Source organism: Kogia breviceps, chromosome 7 (genome assembly GCF_026419965.1).
Source record: "Kogia breviceps isolate mKogBre1 chromosome 7, mKogBre1 haplotype 1, whole genome shotgun sequence".
NCBI lineage: Eukaryota > Metazoa > Chordata > Mammalia > Artiodactyla > Physeteridae > Kogia > Kogia breviceps.
Genome location: NC_081316.1, coordinates 111,013,384 through 111,035,594, shown reverse-complemented (window position 1 = coordinate 111,035,594; position 22,211 = coordinate 111,013,384). Strand labels below are relative to the sequence as shown.

General features: G+C 42.0%; 1 protein-coding gene across 2 annotated transcripts in view; it reads right to left on the bottom strand.

The window, feature by feature from the left end:
• Positions 1-22,211, bottom strand: part of JHY (junctional cadherin complex regulator) — a 67,691-nt gene that overhangs the window by 27,411 nt on the left and 18,069 nt on the right. Inside the window, exons 3-4 of one of the 2 annotated variants that reach the window (XM_059068253.2) lie at positions 21,189-21,708; positions 3,648-3,761 (exon numbers count right to left, since the gene is read on the bottom strand). In XM_059068253.2, the coding sequence (XP_058924236.1) occupies positions 3,648-3,761; positions 21,189-21,708 (634 nt within the window). The remainder of the gene's footprint in view (positions 1-3,647; positions 3,762-21,188; positions 21,709-22,211) is intronic. The other variant, XM_067039507.1, reaches the window with a different exon arrangement.

Here is a 22,211-nt window from a genome sequence, read left to right as displayed (position 1 = left end):
AGCCACATTTCTTCCTTCTCTCTCTTCCTGTAGATCTCCCACTCTCCATTTGTAGACAAACAAATCTACATTCTATCATTTATAGTATTATTGTTTATATCATCATTACTTAGTCTGAATCATTTGAAACTTTCATACGTGAGTTGCATACGTCACTCCCTTTTCATGGCACCTTTTTACTTGTCTTCTCTGCAGAGTTGAACCCTGTTCACTGATTTCCCTTCCTTGAAGTTTTCATGTCTCAGGTTCCACGACACTGTTTTATCCTGGTCAGCTTTCTGCCCCTCTGGCAATCCCTTTGTAATCTTTTACCTTCTCTACCTCTGCTCTCCCTTAAAATAGTCTTACCAATTTCTCCAGGGCCCTGTTCTTGACCTTCCTGTCTTCTCCCACTACCTACAATTCCTGGGGCAGCTCAGCAATTCCCATGGCTGCAACCCACCAGGGAATTCTTATGATGCAGATGCACATAGGCTAACTCAGATGTCTCTCCTGAGTTCCAGGTCCTCCTCCCTACAGGCACCTCCTAACTCAACGTCAGGCCCACTGCTGGCCTTACGCACCCCTCTTTCAGTCCCAGAACCAAAGCCCTCCTCTTCTTCCTCAGTGGTGTTGGTGCCACTAATCAGACACTCAGAAACGATTCTCTTTCTCTCCCACGTTCACCTTGTATTTAAGCAATTGCTAAGTTTGTTCATTCCACTTCCTGACCACCTCAAGGCAGGGGCTGAGGGGGGTCAGGTGCTGTCCTAACCTGCCAGGAGTTCAATCCAGCCGGTGGAAGAAGATACACCCGCCATCCTGCAAAGTGAACCGATGGCATGTGGAGTGTGGGGCAAACAGAGCAAATGCTGCCACCTTTCCAGTTCTCTCATCATCTCTTGCAGAAATTACAGCAGAAGGCTGCTGACTGGTTTCGCTGTCTCTGCAATCTTACTATTCTCTTCCAATCTATTCTTCAGACCTTGGCACTTTGTTAACATGAAAGCCCAGTGATGTCATTAACCTGCTTACTATTTGCCAATGGCTTCCTGCTCTCCATAGGATAAAACTGAAAATCTTTTGATCGGCATAAAAAGCCTTTCATGGCCCCTAGCTGACCTGCCCAGCCCTGTGTCCCTCATACTTTGCCCTTTAGCTACTGAACTCCAGGTAGTACTCAGGACAGACTAGATTGCTCTGCATTTTTACACCTCTGCTCCCATTTGTCTGCTTGGCATATTTTAACTCATCCTTCTAGGGGCAGCTCAGGTGCTACCTCTTTTTAGGAAGCTTTTCCTGTCTTTTTAGGGCAGAATTAGGTGCTCTTTTAGTTACACTAAAAGAAAGAATTAAATTATACCTACTTTTGTATCACTGCATTATAATGGTTACATAACTGTCTTCCCACTACCAAAAGTTTTAAGCTCCTTGAGGGTAGGAATCATTTTTTTTTAAAGGATCTCTTGTCAAGTTTTATTTACTTTTCTGAAGAGTGTTTTTAAAAACCCATGTCTTTTGGGCTAGTCACCTAAAAGCTAGTGGTTGGAATATAGTAGGTACTCAATAAATATTTGTTGGAGTAAGTTTACTGAGGGATATGCAGATTCTTTGAAAATCATCTTTCAAGAAAAAGATTTCAAATGAGGCCCATTTTCACTTGAGATTCACTAAATGACCTTTAAATGGTTTTTTAATCAACCATTAAATATTGAGATCAGCTTTGGGTAAAGCAATGTGCTAGGAGGTGGAGCGGAATACAATGCTAAGGTTCAAGGAGCTTATCGTGTAGTTGGTACAAAAGAAACACAGGCAACAGCTAATGAGACGATGGCTGAATAGGATTAAACCCTGGAGGAGTGGTCCCAGCCACGGGCACAACAGGACAGGGGTGGGAGAGGCAGGAGGGAGACCACAGAGAAGCCATCGGAGGTGGGTAGTTGAAGAGGAGAAAAAAAGTCAGCCTGGAGGTTTGTATGCTGAGTGCCCCGCCACCACGCAGGATGCAGCGAACACCTAACAAATCCCTTCTGAATAAAGAAAGGGAAACATCCCTTGGGCCCGCTCCCTCTTGCTGTCATTTTAGATGCAACAGTCTTAAGACCTTTTGCTCCTTATTGTGTTTACTCAGGAGTGGGTTAGAAACAAATGAGTCTTGTACCCTCAGAGATGAAACAGTATCCTTTTTGCTTTCTTCTGATTTTCTTCTGTAGGAAGTTTTTTACTGTCTCTGCCTAGGGCCACGCTATACATTAAGCACCGTTATTTTACCTTGATTATTTTATCACTGGCCGAGACTCCTACGATTTTCCATAGTGACAAGTGTGAAAGCTAGAGTTTGCAAGAATCCTACGTGCTTCAACTGTGTTTCCTAGAGTAATTTAAGTAACTAGAGATAAAGGATCATAGATTTATAGCATTTTGCAGCTGGGATGAACCTTGTAGTTCATTTCGGCCAATGCTTCGTTTAAGAAAAAAGAAACTTAAGGCTCAGGGGAAGCTGAGATTTGCCCAAGTCACGCATCAAGTAAATGGCGGGTCAGGGCCCAGAACTCTCTGTCTTCTGACCCAGTCCTTTACCCACAACACATAACAAGCCTTAAGGCATTTCCTTTATCCCCTTGATCCTGTTGGCCGAGCTGCCTAGGCTCTCCATCAGGTCTGGTAGGAGACCCTGTCCTCTACGTCCACTTCTAGGAGACATTTGTCCCCATCCTCCCAACTTCTGGGTGTGGCTTCCCTGGCATCAGCTTTCAGAAGCTTCAGGTGAATGGCTGTTTTCATTTCTTTCTTTCTTTCTTTTTTTTGGGCAACTCTTAAGAGTAGCCTGGAGGCTACTGCAGAGGCAAAAAGATGATTTGAGCTGTCTCTCTTTTCTAACTTTTCTGAAACTGGAATGAATTTTATTCTTCTTCTTATTACTTTTCCACTGTACATAGTTTTAAGTAATGATGTCAACAGGCCCTACAGGCTGGGTGATTTCAAAGGGATTTAATCCCTTATGAAGCAGGTATAAAACCCGGTACAAGAGCAACTGCCCCACGTAACACTATACACTGGATTAAGAAGACATCAGCTGCTAGAGCTTTTATTGATTCTTCTAGAAAAACAATCAGTGGGAACGGTTTCATAAAAATCTTCCCTGAAACCATATTCTGATTTCAAAGTAGTAAACCCATGGCCAGAAAAAGGGATGTCATCACGCTAAATTACTAGGTAGTGGGCGTTTATGTTCTACAAACCAGGCTCAGTGAGGCTCTGGGGATTCCCACCCATTTTTAGGGACCATATCCCCCATCACCTAGGGATACTATATGACTGATAACTGCAAAAGGAAACAGACTTGGGAGCAGCACAGGACTGGACAATATTTTGGAACTGTGATTTTTTTTTCCTGCCTGTATTTTCTCCATGTCATTCCTCTGAATGTTTGAAGAGTGATATGATGATTTTTCTCTAGGAAACAGAACGTTGGGAAAGTGGGTAGGGTTGGCTAGCTGAGCAAGTAATGACCCATCCGGGCAGAAGGCAGTCTTACCCATCAGAAGGTGGGTAACTATTCTCAGGCATAAGAATAAACCCTTAAGTGATAAGGTGTCAGTCACAACCATCACTTAGATCCAGCAGTAACCCTTGAAACACACTTGAAATTCAATCTAGCAGGTGACCTTTAGCTGTTGGGCTCTTTGATGCCATTTGTCTTCAGGGTCGATAGTGACATTTCCAATCTCTCTGGTGTTCTGAATAGATGTCTTGTCAGTTACTCTGACGGGGTAGGAGATCTAAGGGGGTAAAACATATACAGCATGTTAACTGGATTCATTTTAGTCTTATGGCCATGGGGCTCGAGTCTGTACTCTAGAAAGATGTCCTGCAGGGTTACATTTTTTTTTTTTTAACATCTTTATTGGAGTATAATTGCTTTACAATGGTGTGTTAGTTTCTGCTTTATAACAAAGTGAATCAGTTATACATATACATATGACCCCATATCTCTTCCCTCTTGCATCTCCCTCCCTCCCACCCTCCCTATCCCACCCCTCTAGGTGGTCACAAAGCACTGAGCTGATCTCCCTGTGCTATGCAGCCTCTTCCCACTAGCTATCCACCCTGCGTTCCATGCTACTCTCTCACTTCGTCACAGCTTACCCTTCCCCCCCCACCCCCAATATCCTCAAGGCCATGCTCTAGTAGGTCTGTATTTTATTCCCATCCTACCCCTAGGCTCTTCACGACATTTTTTTTTTCTTAGATTCCATATATATGTGTTAGCATACGGTATTTGTTTTTCTCCTTCTGACTTACTTCACTCTGTATGACAGACTCCAGGCCCATCCACCTCACTACAAATAACTCAGTTTCATTTCTTTTTATGGCTATAAAAAGCCATAATTATGTGCCACATCTTCTTTATCCATTCATCTGTTGATGGACATTTAGGTTGCTTCCATGTCGTGGCTATTGTAAATAGAGCTGCAATGAACATTTTGGTACATGACTCTTTTTGAATTATGGTTTTCTCAGGGTATATAGGGTTACATTTTATTTATAGTTCATTTCAAGGATTCATCTCAGTCCTTAGGTATCTGGATTATTCCCAAGGAAAATGGGAATAAACAATGTTTTCTCTTGCAGGGATGATGTGAGAATTGGTGTTTTGAGGTCAAACTACTAATTATTGAGTTGGCCAAAAAATTCGTTCCATAAGATTGTGGAAAAAACCCGAATGAATTTTTTGGCCAACCCAATACTTTAAATGCTCAATAGATACTCAGGGGACCTGATTTTAGAACAGTTACTGAGCCAGACGCTGCAACTAATGTTTAAGTATGCCAAACAAATAATGAAATAACACTATACTCCAAGATGATGATAAGAACAATAAAAATAACTAATATACATTGTCATGATAGCTGTCCTAAGCACTTCGTATACGTTAGTTAATTCTCACAACAATCTTACCAGGTATGTACCTTTTATTATCCCCTTTTTGCAGATGAGATAACTGAGGAACAGAGAGGTTAAGTAACTTGCCCAGAATCAACAGCTAGTAAGCAGAGGAGCCAGGCAGTCTAACTCCAGAGACTGTACATTTAGGGATTTTGCTAAATTAACTCACTTATTAGAAATATCATCTTTGACTTGCAGACTTTGTAGTTTTGACACCCCATAAATTGGAATGATGTAGGTTAGAGGTGCTCAGCTTTAGCTAGATATTAGGATAGCCTAGGAAGCTTTTAAAAATTAATGTTCTGGCCCCATCCCAGATCAATTAAATCAGAAGCTCTGGGGCTGGCCCCGGATATGAGTCTCGTACTTTAAAAGCTCCCCAGGTGGGTCTAACCTGAAGACAGGTTTGGGAGCCAGTGATGAGGGCAGCTATGTGGGATTTAGGTCCCCAAATTATTGATGGATTTAGGTTCCCAAATTATGGAGGCTCTCATTAGCTACCTGTTTTAAGTCAAGGAATTAGATTGTCTTCTGTGCTATACGGAATTCTAGCCACCGGGTAGCATTTCAGAAAGCAAACTTGGAGTTCTGCGATAGAATGTTGGCAAAGGTTCTGGCGGTAATTATCCAGTACACCCTCTAAGCTTCTGTACCATCCCTGGTAGACGTTCCTCCCCTCACTGCCTAAGCACTCGCCCCTTCTCCAGGCAGGAGTTATCTGCTTGTCACTATTCGTATAGGTTTAAAGATCTTGACGGAGAAAGAAGGAACAAGGTGGCTTGTGAACAGTTCCTTTCTGTGGGAGACCTGGTCCTTTCAAACACTCCCTGGAGTAAAATGTTAGACCTTTGAATCTCTGTTTTATCAATGATAAACATTATTTTCCATCCTCGAGAAACTTAAATGCTATAAGGCTCTTCCTTATAAGAGCAGCCATAGGTCTGTCTGTAATTTTTATTCCTCTGCCCTTTGAAATAACGTAGAATAAGTCAATCCCTCTGTCACAAAACAGCCCTAAACTGGTAGAACCTAAGGTGCCTTCCCCAAGCCTTCTCTTACGTAGAAGACTTCTCAAGATGTCTTTGTCATTCCTCCTGGGAAAGAGTATTCATATGGGGTCCTGTGGCCACCCTGCTTTGTCACCTGCAAGATGCTGGTCTCCCCATTTCTAAACTGATGTCCTTAATTTAAAAAGTTAGATTCAGGATTTGATACTTGTTTTGTTCAATTTCGCCTGATGGGCTGTGTGGTGTGAGAAGCAGCAAGATGGAAGGCCGGCAAGAGGATGGGGCTTAGGATCTGTCGTGGCTGCGTTTGAAGTCTCCCCCTCTGTTGCTGACTTTTACTTCAGACTTATGCAGACTAGCATTCAATGCAGAAAGAGGCAGAAATACTTGTTAAATATTAACTAGTAAGCAGGCGTTTGACAGTGAAGATAACCTCATTCCTTACCACTCAAGGTGGCTTCTCTGGCACAAGAAAGACAATTTGTTCCTTTTGTTTTGGGTGTAACCCACCTCTACCTGAATGCCTCCCTATCACAATTGCCCTACTAATATATACAAATAAGGGAAATAGGGCTTCCCTGGTGGCGCAGTGGTTGAGAGTCCGCCTGCCGATGCAGGGGACACGGGTTCGTGCCCCGGTCCGGGAAGATCCCACATGCCGCGGAGCGGCTGGGCCCGTGAGCCATGGCCGCTGCGCCTGCGCGTCCGGAGCCTGTGCTCCGCAATGGGAGAGGCCGCAACAGTGAGAGGCCCGCGTACCATAAAAAAAAATAAAAATAAAAAAATAAGGGCAATAGTGTGAAAGTTTCAGTACTTAAAGGTTGATCTGAAAATGGGAAAAAATGAAAATATAACTTTTTCCATGTTTGAATTCTCACCGCTAATACAAGGAACAAAATGTACTATTGGATCATGGCAATTTTAAAATTACAAATGGAAGTAATTAACAGGTTTTGAGTGATTACCTACTCTGCAAATGGAAAACTTCACAATACCATGGAACAGTTTAACTTGTGCTGAGATGGAAAGTTTGGAGTTCTATAAATGCTCAAGGTCAGGAACCACTTCTCATGTTTCCATCTCTCAGTCCCTCACTGGTTCCAGAAACATGGGGTGACAGTAAAAGTATTAGATTTTACAGCTTCTGTCATCATTTTCTCAAAGGCTTCAGTCCCTTACTGCCATGACGTTAAACAGATACACAACTCATTTAAAAGAAAAATCAACTCCATCCTGGAGGAGAAATGAAGGTCTGGGCAGGAAAAAAAAATCTAAATAGGCTGCCTAAGCAGGCGAGGAAGTAACCCTTTTTTAAACCTCAGACACGCAATGTCTTGGACAAGCTGGAGCCTGGGAGAAGTTGGGTTTATTCCTAGATCTGCCACTAGGGGGTGTGAGTCCCAGCTTTTGTAAAGGGGACTTAGTTTAATTAATTGGGTTTTTCACTGGTGATATTGATTGTTTGATTAAAAACGATGGGATCCCTTACGGAGCTCTGATAAAAAGTTTACAAATGAAAAATACATTGTCCTACGCTTCCTTGCCCAGAGAACATAGGATGTATAATATTTCCATCCACAGGCTGTTTTGGTAGAACTTGGTGTCTGAATCACTCCACTGAATCTCTGGGTGAGTAAAACATACTTCTACATTATCTCTTTGAAAGTGGAATGGGACACAACCTCTGCTAGCTATTTCTTTTTTTCCCTTGGTGAACCATTCTATTAATACCAATCAAATCGAGAAAATGATCAAATGAAATTGCATTTTGAGCATCATAAGCTGTGTAATGTCTATTCTGTTAAATTGGGGCCATAATTGCTTCTCCACTGAAAAGATACAACAAAGACAGCAATCATGGCATGTCATTATCCCAGACTAGAAAACCGGCCTTTGCTGGGAGGACTTCAAAGGCTTGTGGTTCTCGAATTGCATTTGGCTGCTATTGTTGGAGCGCAGGCAATCTTGATTAGGTGTTTACACTGAGGTAAGGCGCAGAGCAGAGCGCCTGAGTGCCTGGGTCTAGAGCCATTAAAAAATTGTACATTATGTTCCTGGCTTTGAAGTGAGGGTTTCTATGTAGGAGAGCAACTCAGACTGAGTACAGCTGAGCTAGATTGGGCTGCTACTTCTCTCTCAAAGAAACTCATCAGGTTCTTAGAGAATCAGCGCCACAAAAAAAGTTGATGCTTTGCCAGGACCTGTATGTGAATCACTGTGTATCCGCAGAGACACAGACTGAAACGTTTAAATAGAATATCACTGTGTGGTCCTGCAGTCGCGGGCGGGAGGTTCGGGTCCTTTTCTCCTCTTTCTGTTGTTTTCTGTTAATGACCGTGTGTTTGGATGTCGTGGGGAGTCCCACATTAATTTATTAGGGTCCTTGTTCTCATTCCTTGATGGTGTTAACAGCGAGCATATATCCCAGTTAAAATAGGCCAGAGAGTCCTATTTTTCTAAATGGGGTATTTGTTTGCCTTCATTCCAACACAGCTGTTATTGAATCCCTCTCTTTGGGGCATAGTCAGTGGACTCAGTTGATGTTTCTTTGTTAACTTGGCTAATGAGTGATCTGCAGTTTTAACTCTGTCCTATTTCTAATACATTTTGCTCTGTGTCGGTCTGCACCTGCTAAGATCAATGCTAGTGCCCCCTGTATTGACACACGGCCAGCAGAAGAGGTGGAGGCATGGCAACACAGAGAGCCTGCCGCCGTCAGGCTCCAACACGGGGATTTAGTACAGCAGTTTGAATTATCTGGGGATTTGTATTAATTATTCAGCTATTAGAGTCAAAACACCTGAAACCTGAAAGGTTTTGGCTCTGCCTGGCCACTTTCTCCATCCTGTAGAACACTTTCTAATGTATCAGTATTTAGCACGTTGGTGCCCAGGAAGAAATTGATGACACTGACACCCATGGTTATATTATTTTTCCATTCATTTTCCAGATAAGATACTTGAGCTTTTAACAACCCCAAACTAATTATGCCAGTCACCTACTTTAAAATCCTTTGATGCTTTTACATTGCCCTTACCTTTAACGGTTTATAAGGCCCTACATCCTCTACTCTTCGGCCTCCCCTCCCTGCTCTCTTTAGACTGTACTTTTGCAGGCCTGCTCTTGGGCCACATGCTCTGGGTCCGCGCACAGGGCCAGTCTTTGACTGGAAACTCCCCTTTGCCTCACTTGTTCTGACCAATCCCATTCACTGTTCTAGCCTTGGCTGAAATATAGTTAGCCTTCCCTGATACCCTGGAGGGGTTATAACAGACGCACCTGAGCTCACGGCTTTAGTGCTCTGGCCTTGCCCTTGTGTGACAGGTTTCACCCTGGTCGTTATGCTTGTCTCGCCTCTAGATGTTAAGTCCCATGAGGGCAGGAAAAGTAGGGACTCCGTGCCGGACTGTTCAGCTCCAGAGGCGCTACTCCCATGAGCTACGTGGTGGTTCTGGATGTGCCTGGCGGATATGTGCTCAATAAGTATTACTGAGTGAGAAGATCAATCTACATTGCTCACTGGACGCTCCGTTTACATCAGAACACATCTAATCTGTCGTTTATCTGGCTAGGTCTGTGGTTTGCATTAAAGCCTGGAGGCTGTCAGCAAAACAAGGTGGAAGCTAGGATCCCATCTCTGTTCCTTCCCTCGCTGGTTCGGCCCCAGGCCCGATGGCCCTTCAGCACGTCAGCCCTTGGCATTTGCCGTTCCCTTTTCCAAGGAAGCCCTTTCCTCCAATATTTGCGTGGCGCTCTCTCCCACCTCCTTTGTGATCTGTTTACAGTTGTAACCCCCGTTCCCAGCATCCCCTCTGCCTGTGCTCTGCTTCGGTCCTCGCCTCACCATTACATCACCTACTGATGCACTGATTATCTGTTTTGTCTGTTGTCTGTCTCCTTCTAATAGAAAGTTAGCCCCGCTGGGATTTTTGTCTGCTTTGTTCAGGGATGTGTTCCAAGTACTTAGGACAATGCCCGACACATAATAAGCTCTTAATAATTATATGCAAATGAACGAAGCAATCAACCATTTTCAGGGACTCGAAAGAGATTTTTAGGAATGTGTCGTGAAAGGTCTGTGAAGGTTGATGAGCTGGCAGCCTGAACTCCCCGTTAACACAACTCAGAATATCGTGTGACCTCTGGATGGTCACAGGATTCAAACTGCTCCATTACTAAAATCCTTCAGTGATTCCATGTCATGTAGAGGAAAGGCCTAACTCTCTAGCACAGTAGCTCTAAAACTTGAGCATGTACCAGAATCAGTTAGAGGGCTTGTTGAAACACAGAGGTGAAGGCCTCACCCCAGAGTTTCTGACTCAGGAGGTCTGGGCTGGGGCCTGAGAATTTTCATTTCTAATGAGTTGCCAGGCGATTCTGATGCTGCTGGTCCGGGGACCACATCCTGAGAGCCCCCGCTTTAAAATGACACCCAGGGGCCTACGTGAAAGGCCCATGCCCATCTCTCTAGCCTAAATACGCACACTCCTGTCCTCATGATCTAGTCATGCACAACACGGAAGTTCTCCTTAATGAACTTGCTAGATTAAGTAACACTCTCCAGTCCTTTCTTAAGATAGTGGGCCAAATGCTCATGGCTGGTCAGCTACTCTGTGGTACGCCTTGGTACGTCTATTTCCACTAGTTGAGTTATATATTTACCAAGAGTCTTTTATGAGTGTTCTCAAACATGTCTATTCCTATTGTACATGTTGTTAAAATTATGATCTTTCTTTTTAAAGGTTAGATCGTCTGGAGAAATCTGAGTGTGAATAGAGAGTTGTTGTTTCCATGAAAAAATAAGTTAAATAATTTAGAATGACCCAATAAAGCAAATGGAAAAATAACAACTGGGGAGGGGGGTCTGTAAAAGACTAGGGGAACAGTCACAAAAATCTAGAAAGATTATGTTCTTAGATCGTTTCTAAACACTTCTTAAGTTTTTATTACGTTGCTTTCAAGAAATTGGAAGTGGACACCATAGATCTTTCAAACTGACGTGAGAAAGATAATACAAAACTGTAGTCCACAGAATATACACTGTCAGTAAAAGGTTGGTGAATTATTGTGTATTTATATACTTTAAGTGAAAGTAAAGTACTTAAGGTCATCGTTTGTCATATCTGCTTTAACCACTTGACTTGATTAACTGACCAACTGCCAGTTCGTGACCAGCACCAAAGTGGTTCCTCCTGTACCCAGAGGTCTCTACTTAAACAGTGTCCTTTCTCGCCCTCATGCCATCCCATATGCTCTCTCTGCCTGTGGTAACTTTGCTGTCCACCTCCACCTGTTACTTTCTACTTCTCCCTAAAGAATCAGTTCAATGACCGCCTCTTCCGCGAAGCCCTCCCTGACTTCCCCCAACAGACTTGGGTACTTCTTTTTCTGGGTTCCTTTGGGGCCAGACATGTATCCAGGACAGCAGTTATCACTTGGTTCTGACTGTTTACGTGTCTGCTTCCCACTTGGCCAGAAGCTCCTGAAGAGCATATACACTGACAGCAGTTTATAAAATGACCACAGAATCGTAGCATTTGGGGGAATTTGGTAAAGAGGCAAAGGATGGTTCCCATCACCATAGCTCTCGACTTTACTGCACAACAGTGCACTATGGCCTGGGTAAGAGAGCACAGAATTATCAGGCTCTCCAGGTACATTTTTGAAACCTATCCTTAGACATGATTAATTCTGTTAAAGTTCTGGTTTTTGAAAGGGCATGCTTCAGTTATGGGGAAAGTTTTCTTTCCATGGATCCCTCCTCAGTAATGTCGAATTAATGAAGTGTCACTCTACAGATCAGATAAATAAGTGCTGAATGGTGCATACAAGAAAGATGCCTTAAGAAACTTCTTGTACTGAAAAACCATAAAGTTCAATTTAAATTATGCTGTCATAAGTAAGTGCTCTTGTTGTGGTTGCACAGGGCAAAATAATAATTAAAAAAAAGATCAATCAATGAACATACACAGAGTACCTACTCTGTAGAAGAATATTTTTAATGAGTATAATATGAGACATGGGACTCAAAAACACCATTAAACTAGAATTCTATAAAAAATAATTCTGTGTTTCTAACCAAACATAATTAGAAAAAGATGATCATAATTTAAATAAAGGTAAAGTTTAATTTTATAGACAGCCAGAAGTTTCACAAACCATGAAATTTAAAACCATGGAAAAGGAGAGTGTTATATCACTTAGATATTAATCTTATCCAATAGGAGGCTAAATTCAAATCAAATGTTCAATAATAAACATAACATATTTATACAAGGCTATATGATTGTGCAAAGTGTTCACATACAGCATCTTATTTGGTCATCTAAATAATCCTGGGTCTGTAGAAGAAGGCAAACATTTGTAACCTCACTCTGATGGGGAAAGACAAAGCTCAGCAAGATTTTTTATTATTTACCAAAGGTAATAATTAGCTCTAATAATAATGGGGCTCAAATCTGGTCTTTCAATGCCAAATTCCATTATTTAAGTCAAGAGCACAAGCTCAGTTAGTCTTTTTTATTTTTTCATTTTGAAAGTGGTAAAATTCTGAATCCCCCCAAAACTGTTTAAAAATCACATTCCTTCATAAAAGATGTAGAAAGTGCTTACTGTATGCCAGGCTCTCGGAGTTCAGAGATGAGCCTTTAGGAGCTCAGAGTCATGTAAAGACATACAGACACATACACTAAATAGTGCAGTGTGGTGTTATGGATTCTATGGTGGATGTTCAAGGATGAGGGAGGAACTCAGAGAGTCTTCATAAAGATAGGGAACTTTGAGCTGAATCTCAAAAGGAGGCTGAGATTTTCCCAAGCAAACAAGACAGGGAAAAGTAATCCATCAGCCTGGACAGAGGCCCAGGGGGAACACTGGGTTCTGGGAGCTCCCAGAGTACGTACCACTGGAGCATAGGATGCAAGGGAGGAGTGACAAAGGATGAGGCTAAAATGGCAGGAAGGAGCCAGGTCACAAAGGGCCTCGAGTACCGCTCTGAGAGTTAGAATTTTATCTTGAAATCAACAGGGACTCTCATTAAGCAGGAGATTGATATGGTCAGATTTGTATCTAAGAAGAACACTTGTGAAGGCAGTGGAGAAGATAGATTTGAAAGAGTTATGATGTGAAATTGTACTTCAAAACCAAAGTGTCAAATATTCATATGTTCCTTATCGCTAGTGTAAATATTTGAAATATAACTGAGACCAAAGGCAACTATTAAAGAAATATTGCCAACAAGTTGGGTACAAGACTGTAGGGTCCTATAATCCATGGGGCAGTGTTTGATTGACTGGGGACCCTCAGGAGATAGCAGGGTGAGTGTGAGGTGTGTCCACCCCCGTTGTGTACAGTCTTTTGGGAGTAACATCATAGAATGGGCTGCAAGAGCCTACAGATGTTATTCTTTTGACAACACTTTGTTCTTATTCTACTTGTAGTTACGTCCCTTTCATTTTGAGACACTGTAGCCTGAAAAAAAAAAAAAAAGTTGTTTAGGAGAACCTTTTCCCAGGGTGGATTCCTTTCTCGTGGCTTAAGGAATGACCAGTGGTAATAACAGCTTCCCTTTACTGAGTGTCTGCCACGTGTCAGGAGCTTTGTAGAAACTCTTCCAAGAGCCCTCCAAGGCAGAAATGGACCCCATACAATAGATGAGGAAGATAAGGTTTGAAGAGTCACTTGCTCAAATATCTAGTTAGTGGTACCACCTAGTACACGGAAAAGCCAGCATTTAACCCATGATAGTCTGACTCCCAAACCAGTGTTCTGTTTCAGTTTCATCTCTTCTCCCACTATATCGTGTTGCCCCCTAGGAGAGAATGCTGCTTCCAAGGCTGGGGTCCCAGAGCTTTCATAGTCTTTTCCTTTTCATCCATTCACATCTCAACTCGAGTGATATCTCCTTAGAGAGCCCTTCCCCAAGTACCTCGCTAAACGTCCCACTTACACCCTGCTCATTACTTTACTAAAGGAAGTTGATTCAGTATCCTTTGAGATGTTTATCCCTACCTGAAGTTATTTTGTTACATGTTTCCTGTCATCTGACCGGATGTAAGTCCCTTGGAGGCTGGGCTCTGCATGTCTTGTTTTCTGTTACACCCCTAGCAGTAAGAACAGTACCTAGCACACACTCTTGCTCAATAAATGCTTGTTGGCTGAGTTACCTGCGGCCTCAGCAACAGTCTCAGAATGGGGAGTGGATTCTATGTAGGACTTTACATTGTTTTGAAGGCCATAGGTAATTGAATAACCCTTCTATATGCACACTGCAAAGCATCTGTAATTTCTTTAAGAAATTTCAAGGAAAAAACAGAATAACATGTATAAAGCACTTCCTGCTCCTTTCTGAGCCTGTACTAAAATTTCGCCTTCATCAGCCTTCAAAGTCACATTAGAATCAAGATAGAAGGGTAGCTCAGGACTTCCCTCATGGTGCAGTGGATAAGAATCTGCCTGCCAATGTAGGGGACACAGGTTCGAGCCCTGGTCCGGGAAGATCCCACGTGCCGTGGAGCAACTAAGCCCATGTGCCACAACAACTGGGCCTGTGCTCTAGAGCCCGTGAGCCACAACTACTGAAGCCCGCGCACCTAGAGCCCATGCTCCGCAACAAGAGAAGCCACCGCAATGAGAAGCCCGCGCACTGCAACGAAGAGTTGCCCCCGCTCGCCGCAACTAGAGAAAGCCCGTGTGCAGCAATGAACACCCAACGCAGCCAAAAAAAAAAAAAAAATGTAGCTCATTGTTCAAGAGACAATTTCCTTTAATCGTAGATCGTAAATTGACTCAAATTCTAGTGACTTTCCGACAAATACTTATGGTTATGAACCAAATCATAAATAAAAGTAAGCACTGAATATTCACCAGCGAAGTTATTGGCCAACTGTGATATTAGGTGCCTTCTAGCGTATGTTGGTTTTTACATCGGTTCCTTGCCCTCACACATCATCTGACTAAGATCTTGCAATGTATTCAAACGTGATTTTTCCAGTGCATTTTAATGTGAGATTAACAGATCTGTGAAAAATGGTGAAATGATTGTGGAGAAATTGAATTTAAAAATTAGTGGTTCTGGGCTTCCCTGGTGGTGCAGTGGTTGAGAGTCTGCCTGCCGATGCAGGGCATGGCCACTGAGCCTGCGCTCCTCAACGGGAGAGGCCACAACAGTGAGAGGCCCGTGTACAAATGAATGAATGAATGAATGAATGAATGTGGTTCTACTCTGAGCCATTATTTTCTTTTTTTTTTTTTTTTTTTTGCGGTACGCGGGCCTCTCACTGCTGTGGCCTCTCCCGTTGTGGAGCACAGGCCTCCGGACGCGCAGGCTCAGCGGCCATGGCTCACGGGCCCAGCCGCTTTGAAGCATGTGGGATCTTCCTGGACCAGGGCACGAACCCGTGTCCCCTGCATCGGCAGGCGGACTCTCAAACCACTGCGCCACCAGGGAAGCCCATGAGCCATTATTTTCAAGCAAAAGTGCAATTCAGGTGACCCTGAGCAATCAGGGGGGTGTAAAGTTACCAGGGTTCCTACAAAACACTGTATATTGTAAACACAGAGGCATGGTTCAAAAATAAAAGATATGGAAAGGTATAAAGTGAAAAGTTTTGTTCCCACCCTACTCCCCCTCCATCCTCTACAATTAACCACCTATGTATCTTTTCTCACTTTTTTAAAGCATACCAAGGAAATATGATATGTATATTTTTATTCCTCCCCATTTTTTTTGTACTGTATATACTTTTATACAACTTTAGCTTCTCTCTCTGTAATAATAAATCCTGATAGGCTGTCCATCCATAATGGTTCATGAGGAACATCTCATGTTTTTAAATAGCCACAGTGTACTCTGTTATATGAATATGCTATAATTTATTACACATTCCCCAAACGATAGACATCTGGGTACTTTCCAATCTTTTGCTATTAGAAATGAGGACAAAATGAATGATTTTGTTCAAGGGTTATTTCAAAACTGCACACATAACTAGGATACATTCCTGGGAGTGGAAGATGTTGGGTCAATTTAAAAAATATTAGTTACTAACATGTATATAGTGCTCACTATAAGCCAGGCATTGATTTAAGCACTCTCCATATATTAACTCATTTAATCCTTTGAGGAAGGTACTAGTGTTATCTCCATTTTAAAGATGAGGTTACTAAGGCACAGAGAGGTTAAGTAACCTGCCCAAGGTCAGATGGCTAGCAGGTGTCAGTGTCAACCAACCTGGCTTGAAAGCCTATACTCTTGGCCATTATGCTTTGCTTTCTCAAGGAGTGTATGTAGTATTTGTATTTTAAGTAGATATTAACAAATTGTCCCCCATACTAGTTAATCCAACTTATTCTCTCATCAGCTTGGCTATACTTTTTTGCCCAGAGGTAAACTGGGCAAAAACTGGGAATTTTGTTGGTTTAATTATAAGTGAAAAATGGAATCCCAATGTAGTATTAATTTGGATTTCTCTTATAATGACCAAAGTTGGATATCTTTTCCTATGTTTAATAGCCATATGTATTAACTTCTCTTTGAATTATCTATTCATATCTTTTGTGAATTTTTATATTGGGATATTGGTCTTTTTTCTTATTGATTTCTAGGAGCTCTTTATATATTAGAGCTATTAGTGTTCTAGCTGTGATATGAATTAGAAATATTTTTTCTAGTTCTTTATATTTTGGCTTTCTTATGCCTTTTTTCTTGCAGAAGCTTTTGATATTTATGTACAGTTGACCCTCAAACAAAGTGGGGGTTAGGGGCACTGACTCTCCACGCAGTTGAAAATCTATGTATAACTTTACAGTCAGCCCTCCATATCTGTAGTTCTGTATCTGTGAATTCAACCAACTAAAGATCGTGTAGTACTGCAGTATGTATTTTTAAAATAATCCACAAATAAGTGGACCTGTACAGATCAAACCCATGTTGTCCAAGGGTCAACTGTAGTCAAATCTATCAGTCTTTTGTAGATTTTGGACCTCAAATCGGGTCCTACCTTTATCAAATCACAATATCAGATCATATATTCTCACACTAATTTGCTTCTATTTCTAGACTTTCTATTCTGTTCTTCTATTTTTCTGTCTGTATATGCATTAAATATTACCCTACTATTTAATTACTGAGGCTTAAAATATACTGTTATCTAGTGGGGCTAGATTCTCTCATGACTCTTAATTTCCAGAGCTTGCTTTATCATTCTTTTTTAAAAAAATTTATTTTATTTATTTTTGGCTGCATTGGGTCTTCATTGCTGCACACGGGCTTTCTCTAGTTGCAGCGACTGGGGGTTACTCTTCCTTGTGGTGTGCAGGTTTCTCATTGCAGTGGCTTCTCTTGTTGTGGAGCACAGGCTCTAGGCAAGCGGGCTTCAGTAGTTGTGGAATGCAGGCTCAGTAGTTGTGGCTCATGGGCTCTAGAGCCCAGGCTTAGTAGTTGTGGCATACGGGCTTAGTTGCTCTGCGGCATGTGGGATCTTCCTGGACCAGGGCTCGAACCCGTGTCCCCTGCATTGGCAGGCAGATACTTAACCACTGCGCCACCAGGGAAATCCCTGCTTTATTATTCTTGCCTGTTTTTTTTAATGTGAACTTTTCAAGTTTTATTTTCTTTAAAGAAAGGTTCACATTTTTTACTGGGATGTTGTGAACTTCTTAGACTTACTTTCAAATCTTCCCAAATACAATACACTGCTTAAGACCCTGTCTGATTCAACTGGGCATGGAGGCTTGCAACAAAATGATATATTAAAAAGCTGGGTTTTCTTGGCCGTGTAATGGTAATTGACATCTATTCATTCATTGAACAACAGAGGTCATTTATCCTTTCAATATTTCTAGTTTTAAGATATTTGTCATCTCTTTCAAAGAAATGAGTAGGGGAAAACAGACTTTCAAATATGAAAACCTTCCAGATGGATGCTGCTTAATATAAAACAGCCTCCAAACCTGCCACCCCAACTTCTTACCTCCCACCCCCAAAATCAACACAATAATCCCATCAGCCATTGCAAACATCAAGGGTCAATAGGTACTGACTTACACAATTGTTACTGTAGGTTTCTGAAAAACCCTTTATGTTCTTTCTGTGTGGTCCAAGAACCAACAACCTTGGCATCACCTGGGAGCTTGATAGAAATGCAGACTCTTGAGTCTCACCCCAGATTTACTGGATCAAAATCTGCATTTTAACGAGATCCTCAGGGCGTTCATAAGTATCTTAAAGTTTGAGGGGAAAAAAGGATCAGTGGTTCTTAAAGTGTTGCCCTGGTAGCAGAAGTGGTGTCCCTTGGAACCATGTAGAAAATTCAAATCCCTGGGCCCTACCCTACCCCTGCTGAATCAGAAATCCTTGGGTTAGGTCCAGAAACAAGCCCTCCCGATGATTCTGATGCACCTAACGTTTGAGAATCACTGCTCTAGATCTGTCTTAATGAAACACTAGGAATACCTGGGGAGCTTTGAAAACTCCCCACGCTTACAGTGTACCCCAGATGACTTAAATTCGAGTTTCAGGGCTGCAGGCCAAGGAACCAGTATTCTTTTCATTTTCCAGGTGATTCCAAGGTGAAGCCAAGGACAAAAGCCACTGCTGTCGTCTGGAACAGTGCTTCTCAAACCTGGCTTCATGTTAGAACCACTTGAGGATTTAAAAAAAAAAAACATACTGATGCCCGGGATCTCACCCAGCTGTGTAAACTGGTCTGGGTAGAGCTGAGAACCACTTTGGTTTTTTTTTCTCAGATGAATCTAATATCCAGCCAGAATTTCAAACCACTGCTCTAGAAATACCGTTTCTCCCACATAAACTTCAAATCACAGTAAAGAGAAGGAGGTGGTAAATAGTTTGGAGGTGATGGAAGACAGACACGTTTCATTTCCCATGTACTTACTGAGCCCTTATAATGTGTTAGGCTAATTACCATGAAGATTAAAAATAAATACAGAGCATAGTTCTTGCCCATCAGGGGACATATAATCTGCACTGGTAGAAAAACCTGCACATACTGCATATATAAATAATGATTTGAAAGGAACACATTCCATGCTACTGACTATAATTCAATAAACAAGTTATACCTATCATTCTATCATTGTTAGGTCAAACTAATTTGTATCCTTTTTTAAAAGAGTAGGAGTAAGATGAAGGAAATATAGGTTGGGAAATGGTGAAGAAACAATTTTGAATATAATGAGCAATCAACCCTTAAACATTTGAACCTGGAGAAAGTGGTGGACAAGGTCAACGGCCACTTCAAAGAATAATTCACAAGCTTAAAGACTGGGCAAGCCTAAAATGCTTTAAAGTTTCCTCCTTGGCATAATGAGAAGAAAATTATGCTATGGAATCACTGGCAGCACACCATGATATTGTTTGTAAATTAAGTTATAACTATGAGGAAAAATTAGCAATTACAAAATCAATTAAAGAGTTTATAATACATCTTTTTCCACTTTTATTATTAGAGATATAACTAATTATTTTGGCCTCACTATTTACCTCTTCTCTTCCGAGAACACATTTAAAAATAAAGGAAAAATATTGTCCTAGTCTAGGAGAAATTATTGGCTATAAACATTTTTCACAGAATTTATATTTTAAAATGAGCAACCAAGCAAAATTCAAAATTTCACAGAAGTTTTATGGAAAAGTAAATTAACAACTAAAACTGAGTCAAAATGTTAAAAATTCTGTTTGAAGTCAGCTAAGTATTCATTTTGATAATCAACTAAATATACACACCCATTCCTTTGTTTTATTATTAGTTACAAAGGCAAGGATGTGACATATTCTTTTAAGACCATATAAGGAGTTTCTCAATTGAGAAGAAAAATATCACTAATGTTCACCTACCTCATTCCTCTGTTCTATCAGGAAACACTTACAGGTTAGAACAGGTGAGAATGCTCTACATAATACCAGTTTGAATTTGGGAGAGGTCTAAGGGCACGCCTATTTAATGTAATAACCTCTCCTTCATATTTGAAAATGATCCCACACTAGTGGGTGATGAATTTCAAGTTGTCTCCTCAATAAGGGTGGTGGGTGCACTGATCCAGCCAGTTTTCCCATGTTCACCAACATATCAACGAGGAAGTGGCCTGATGTGATCTTTCTGTGCACCCATGAAACAGAACTAAGCTTACTGGCTCCAACAGGCTTTTTTTTTTTTTTTTTCCTGTTTTTTGGCCGTGCCGCACAGCATGCGGGATCTTAGTTCCCCCACCAGGGATCGAACCTGTGCCCCCTGCAGTGGAAGCGTGGTGTCTTAACCACTGGACCACCAGGGAAGTCCTCCAACAGGTTTTGAATCCATCATCTGGGATAGAATTTACCCTCAAAACGATCAGATGAGAAAAGGACGGCACTTATTATTATTCCAATTTTATAGATGGGGAGACGAAAGTTTATAATGGTATCACATCATTTGCACAGGATAAAAGACGGTACAGTGATTATCAATGGAAATTGGAAAGATAATGGAATCGGCTGGATAATATAAAAAAATACTCATGTTGTATCCTGCCCTCCTTGTACTACCACCCAATATGTATACAGAATCTAAGTTGACAGTCACTTCTGTAAGTGAGCTGCTGTTATTGATATGAGTGTGTCATTACACCTCCAACGTACTGGAGGAATTTAATAGGGTTGAAAACCAGTGCCTTAGTGGGAACAAAGGCAAGCAACACAGGGACTCAAACTCTCAGCCCTGTATTTTATCTAATGGAGCAAACAGTTAAAAAAAAATTCTATGGCTCCTTGAATAGAAACATTTTGGATATAATAATTGAATTACAGCATTGTAAGCCATTGATGGGTTTTATTTTGCTCTTAAGAATTTGTGGAGGGCTTCCCTGGTGGCGCAGTGGTTGAGAATCTGCCTGCCGATGCAGGGAACATGGGTTCGTGTCCCGGTCCGGGAAGATCCCACATGCCGCGGAGCGGCTGGGCCCGTGAGCCATGGCTGCTGGGCCTGCGCATCCGGAGCCTGTGCTCCGCAACGGGAGAGGCCACGACGGCGAGAGGCCTGCGTATCGCAAAAAAAAAAAAAAAAAAAAAAAAAAGAATTTGTGGAATAATTCCCTTGATTCTTCAAAGAGGGGCAAGGGACATGGAGTTCATTTTACTCAGCCAGGTGGTTGCAATGATGTCACCATCCCAAAGGAAGTGATACCTAGCCATTTCAAACAAAGGCAAATTCCAGTCTAGTGCGCAGAAGGGATTTTTAAGTAGCTGCTACATACCTGTTCTGGCTGAGTTTCCCGCCTTTTTTTATTGTGAAGTTGAAGATAAGAGCCCGTTTTCGGAGTGGGTAATCCCAAAGTCAGCTTGTTTTTTTCCACAAAATATTGTTTGGACTTCCTTTGCCGAGGGCCGTGTGATCCTGGCAGGAATACCTCACTCTGTGAACTTGAACTCTTCAAGTACTGAGAGAGGTTGCTGGACTTCTCCTCCAGGTCACTGCTGCTCAGCGCTGAAAACGGCCCGCTGCAATGGACACCATGCTCGTAGTTTGGGCTTAAAAAACCACTCCCAAGTAAGGAGGCTGTGCTCCGTGGGCTCTTCTTCTGTTCACCTCTCCCCACTGAGAGTTCCATCGAAGTCTCCTTGGAAGGGTAAAGTGGATTCAAAGTCAGATTTTCTGCAGAGCTGTCCACAGACTCTGGCAATGCTTCCACAGCCAACCACTTCCCCTCCTCTTTTTTCCTCTTCCAGTTTGGGTCATATCGCAGGTCTGAGTATTTGTCTTCTATGGGTTGTTGACTGCCCAAAGCAGAAAAGAAATGTCAAGTCTTTTATCAAAACAGATTTACTCGTTCTCTTTAGCTGATCATCTTATTCAAAATCAATCTCCATCTTTCTCCTACAATTTTCCTTTTACTATCTACATGGGAAAGACACATCCCAGGCTCAAATTAGACCTACACACTACACATAAGGGCCAAAAGTCATAATTATCTAAGTTCATTGAAATATGGAATAAAAATAGGGGATGGAGACTTCCCTGGTGGCGCAGTGGTTATGAATCCGCCTGCCAATGCAGCGGACACGGGTTCGAGTCCTGGTCCAGGAAGGTCCCACATGCCGAGGAGCAACTAAGCCCGTGCACCACAACTACTGAGCCTGTGCTCTAGAGCCCACAAGCCATGACTACTGAGCCCGCATGCCTAAAGCCCATGCCCCGCAACAAGAGAAGCCACCGCAATGAGAAGCCCGTGCACCCCAATGAAAAGTAACCCCTGCTGGCTGCAACTAGACAAAGCCTG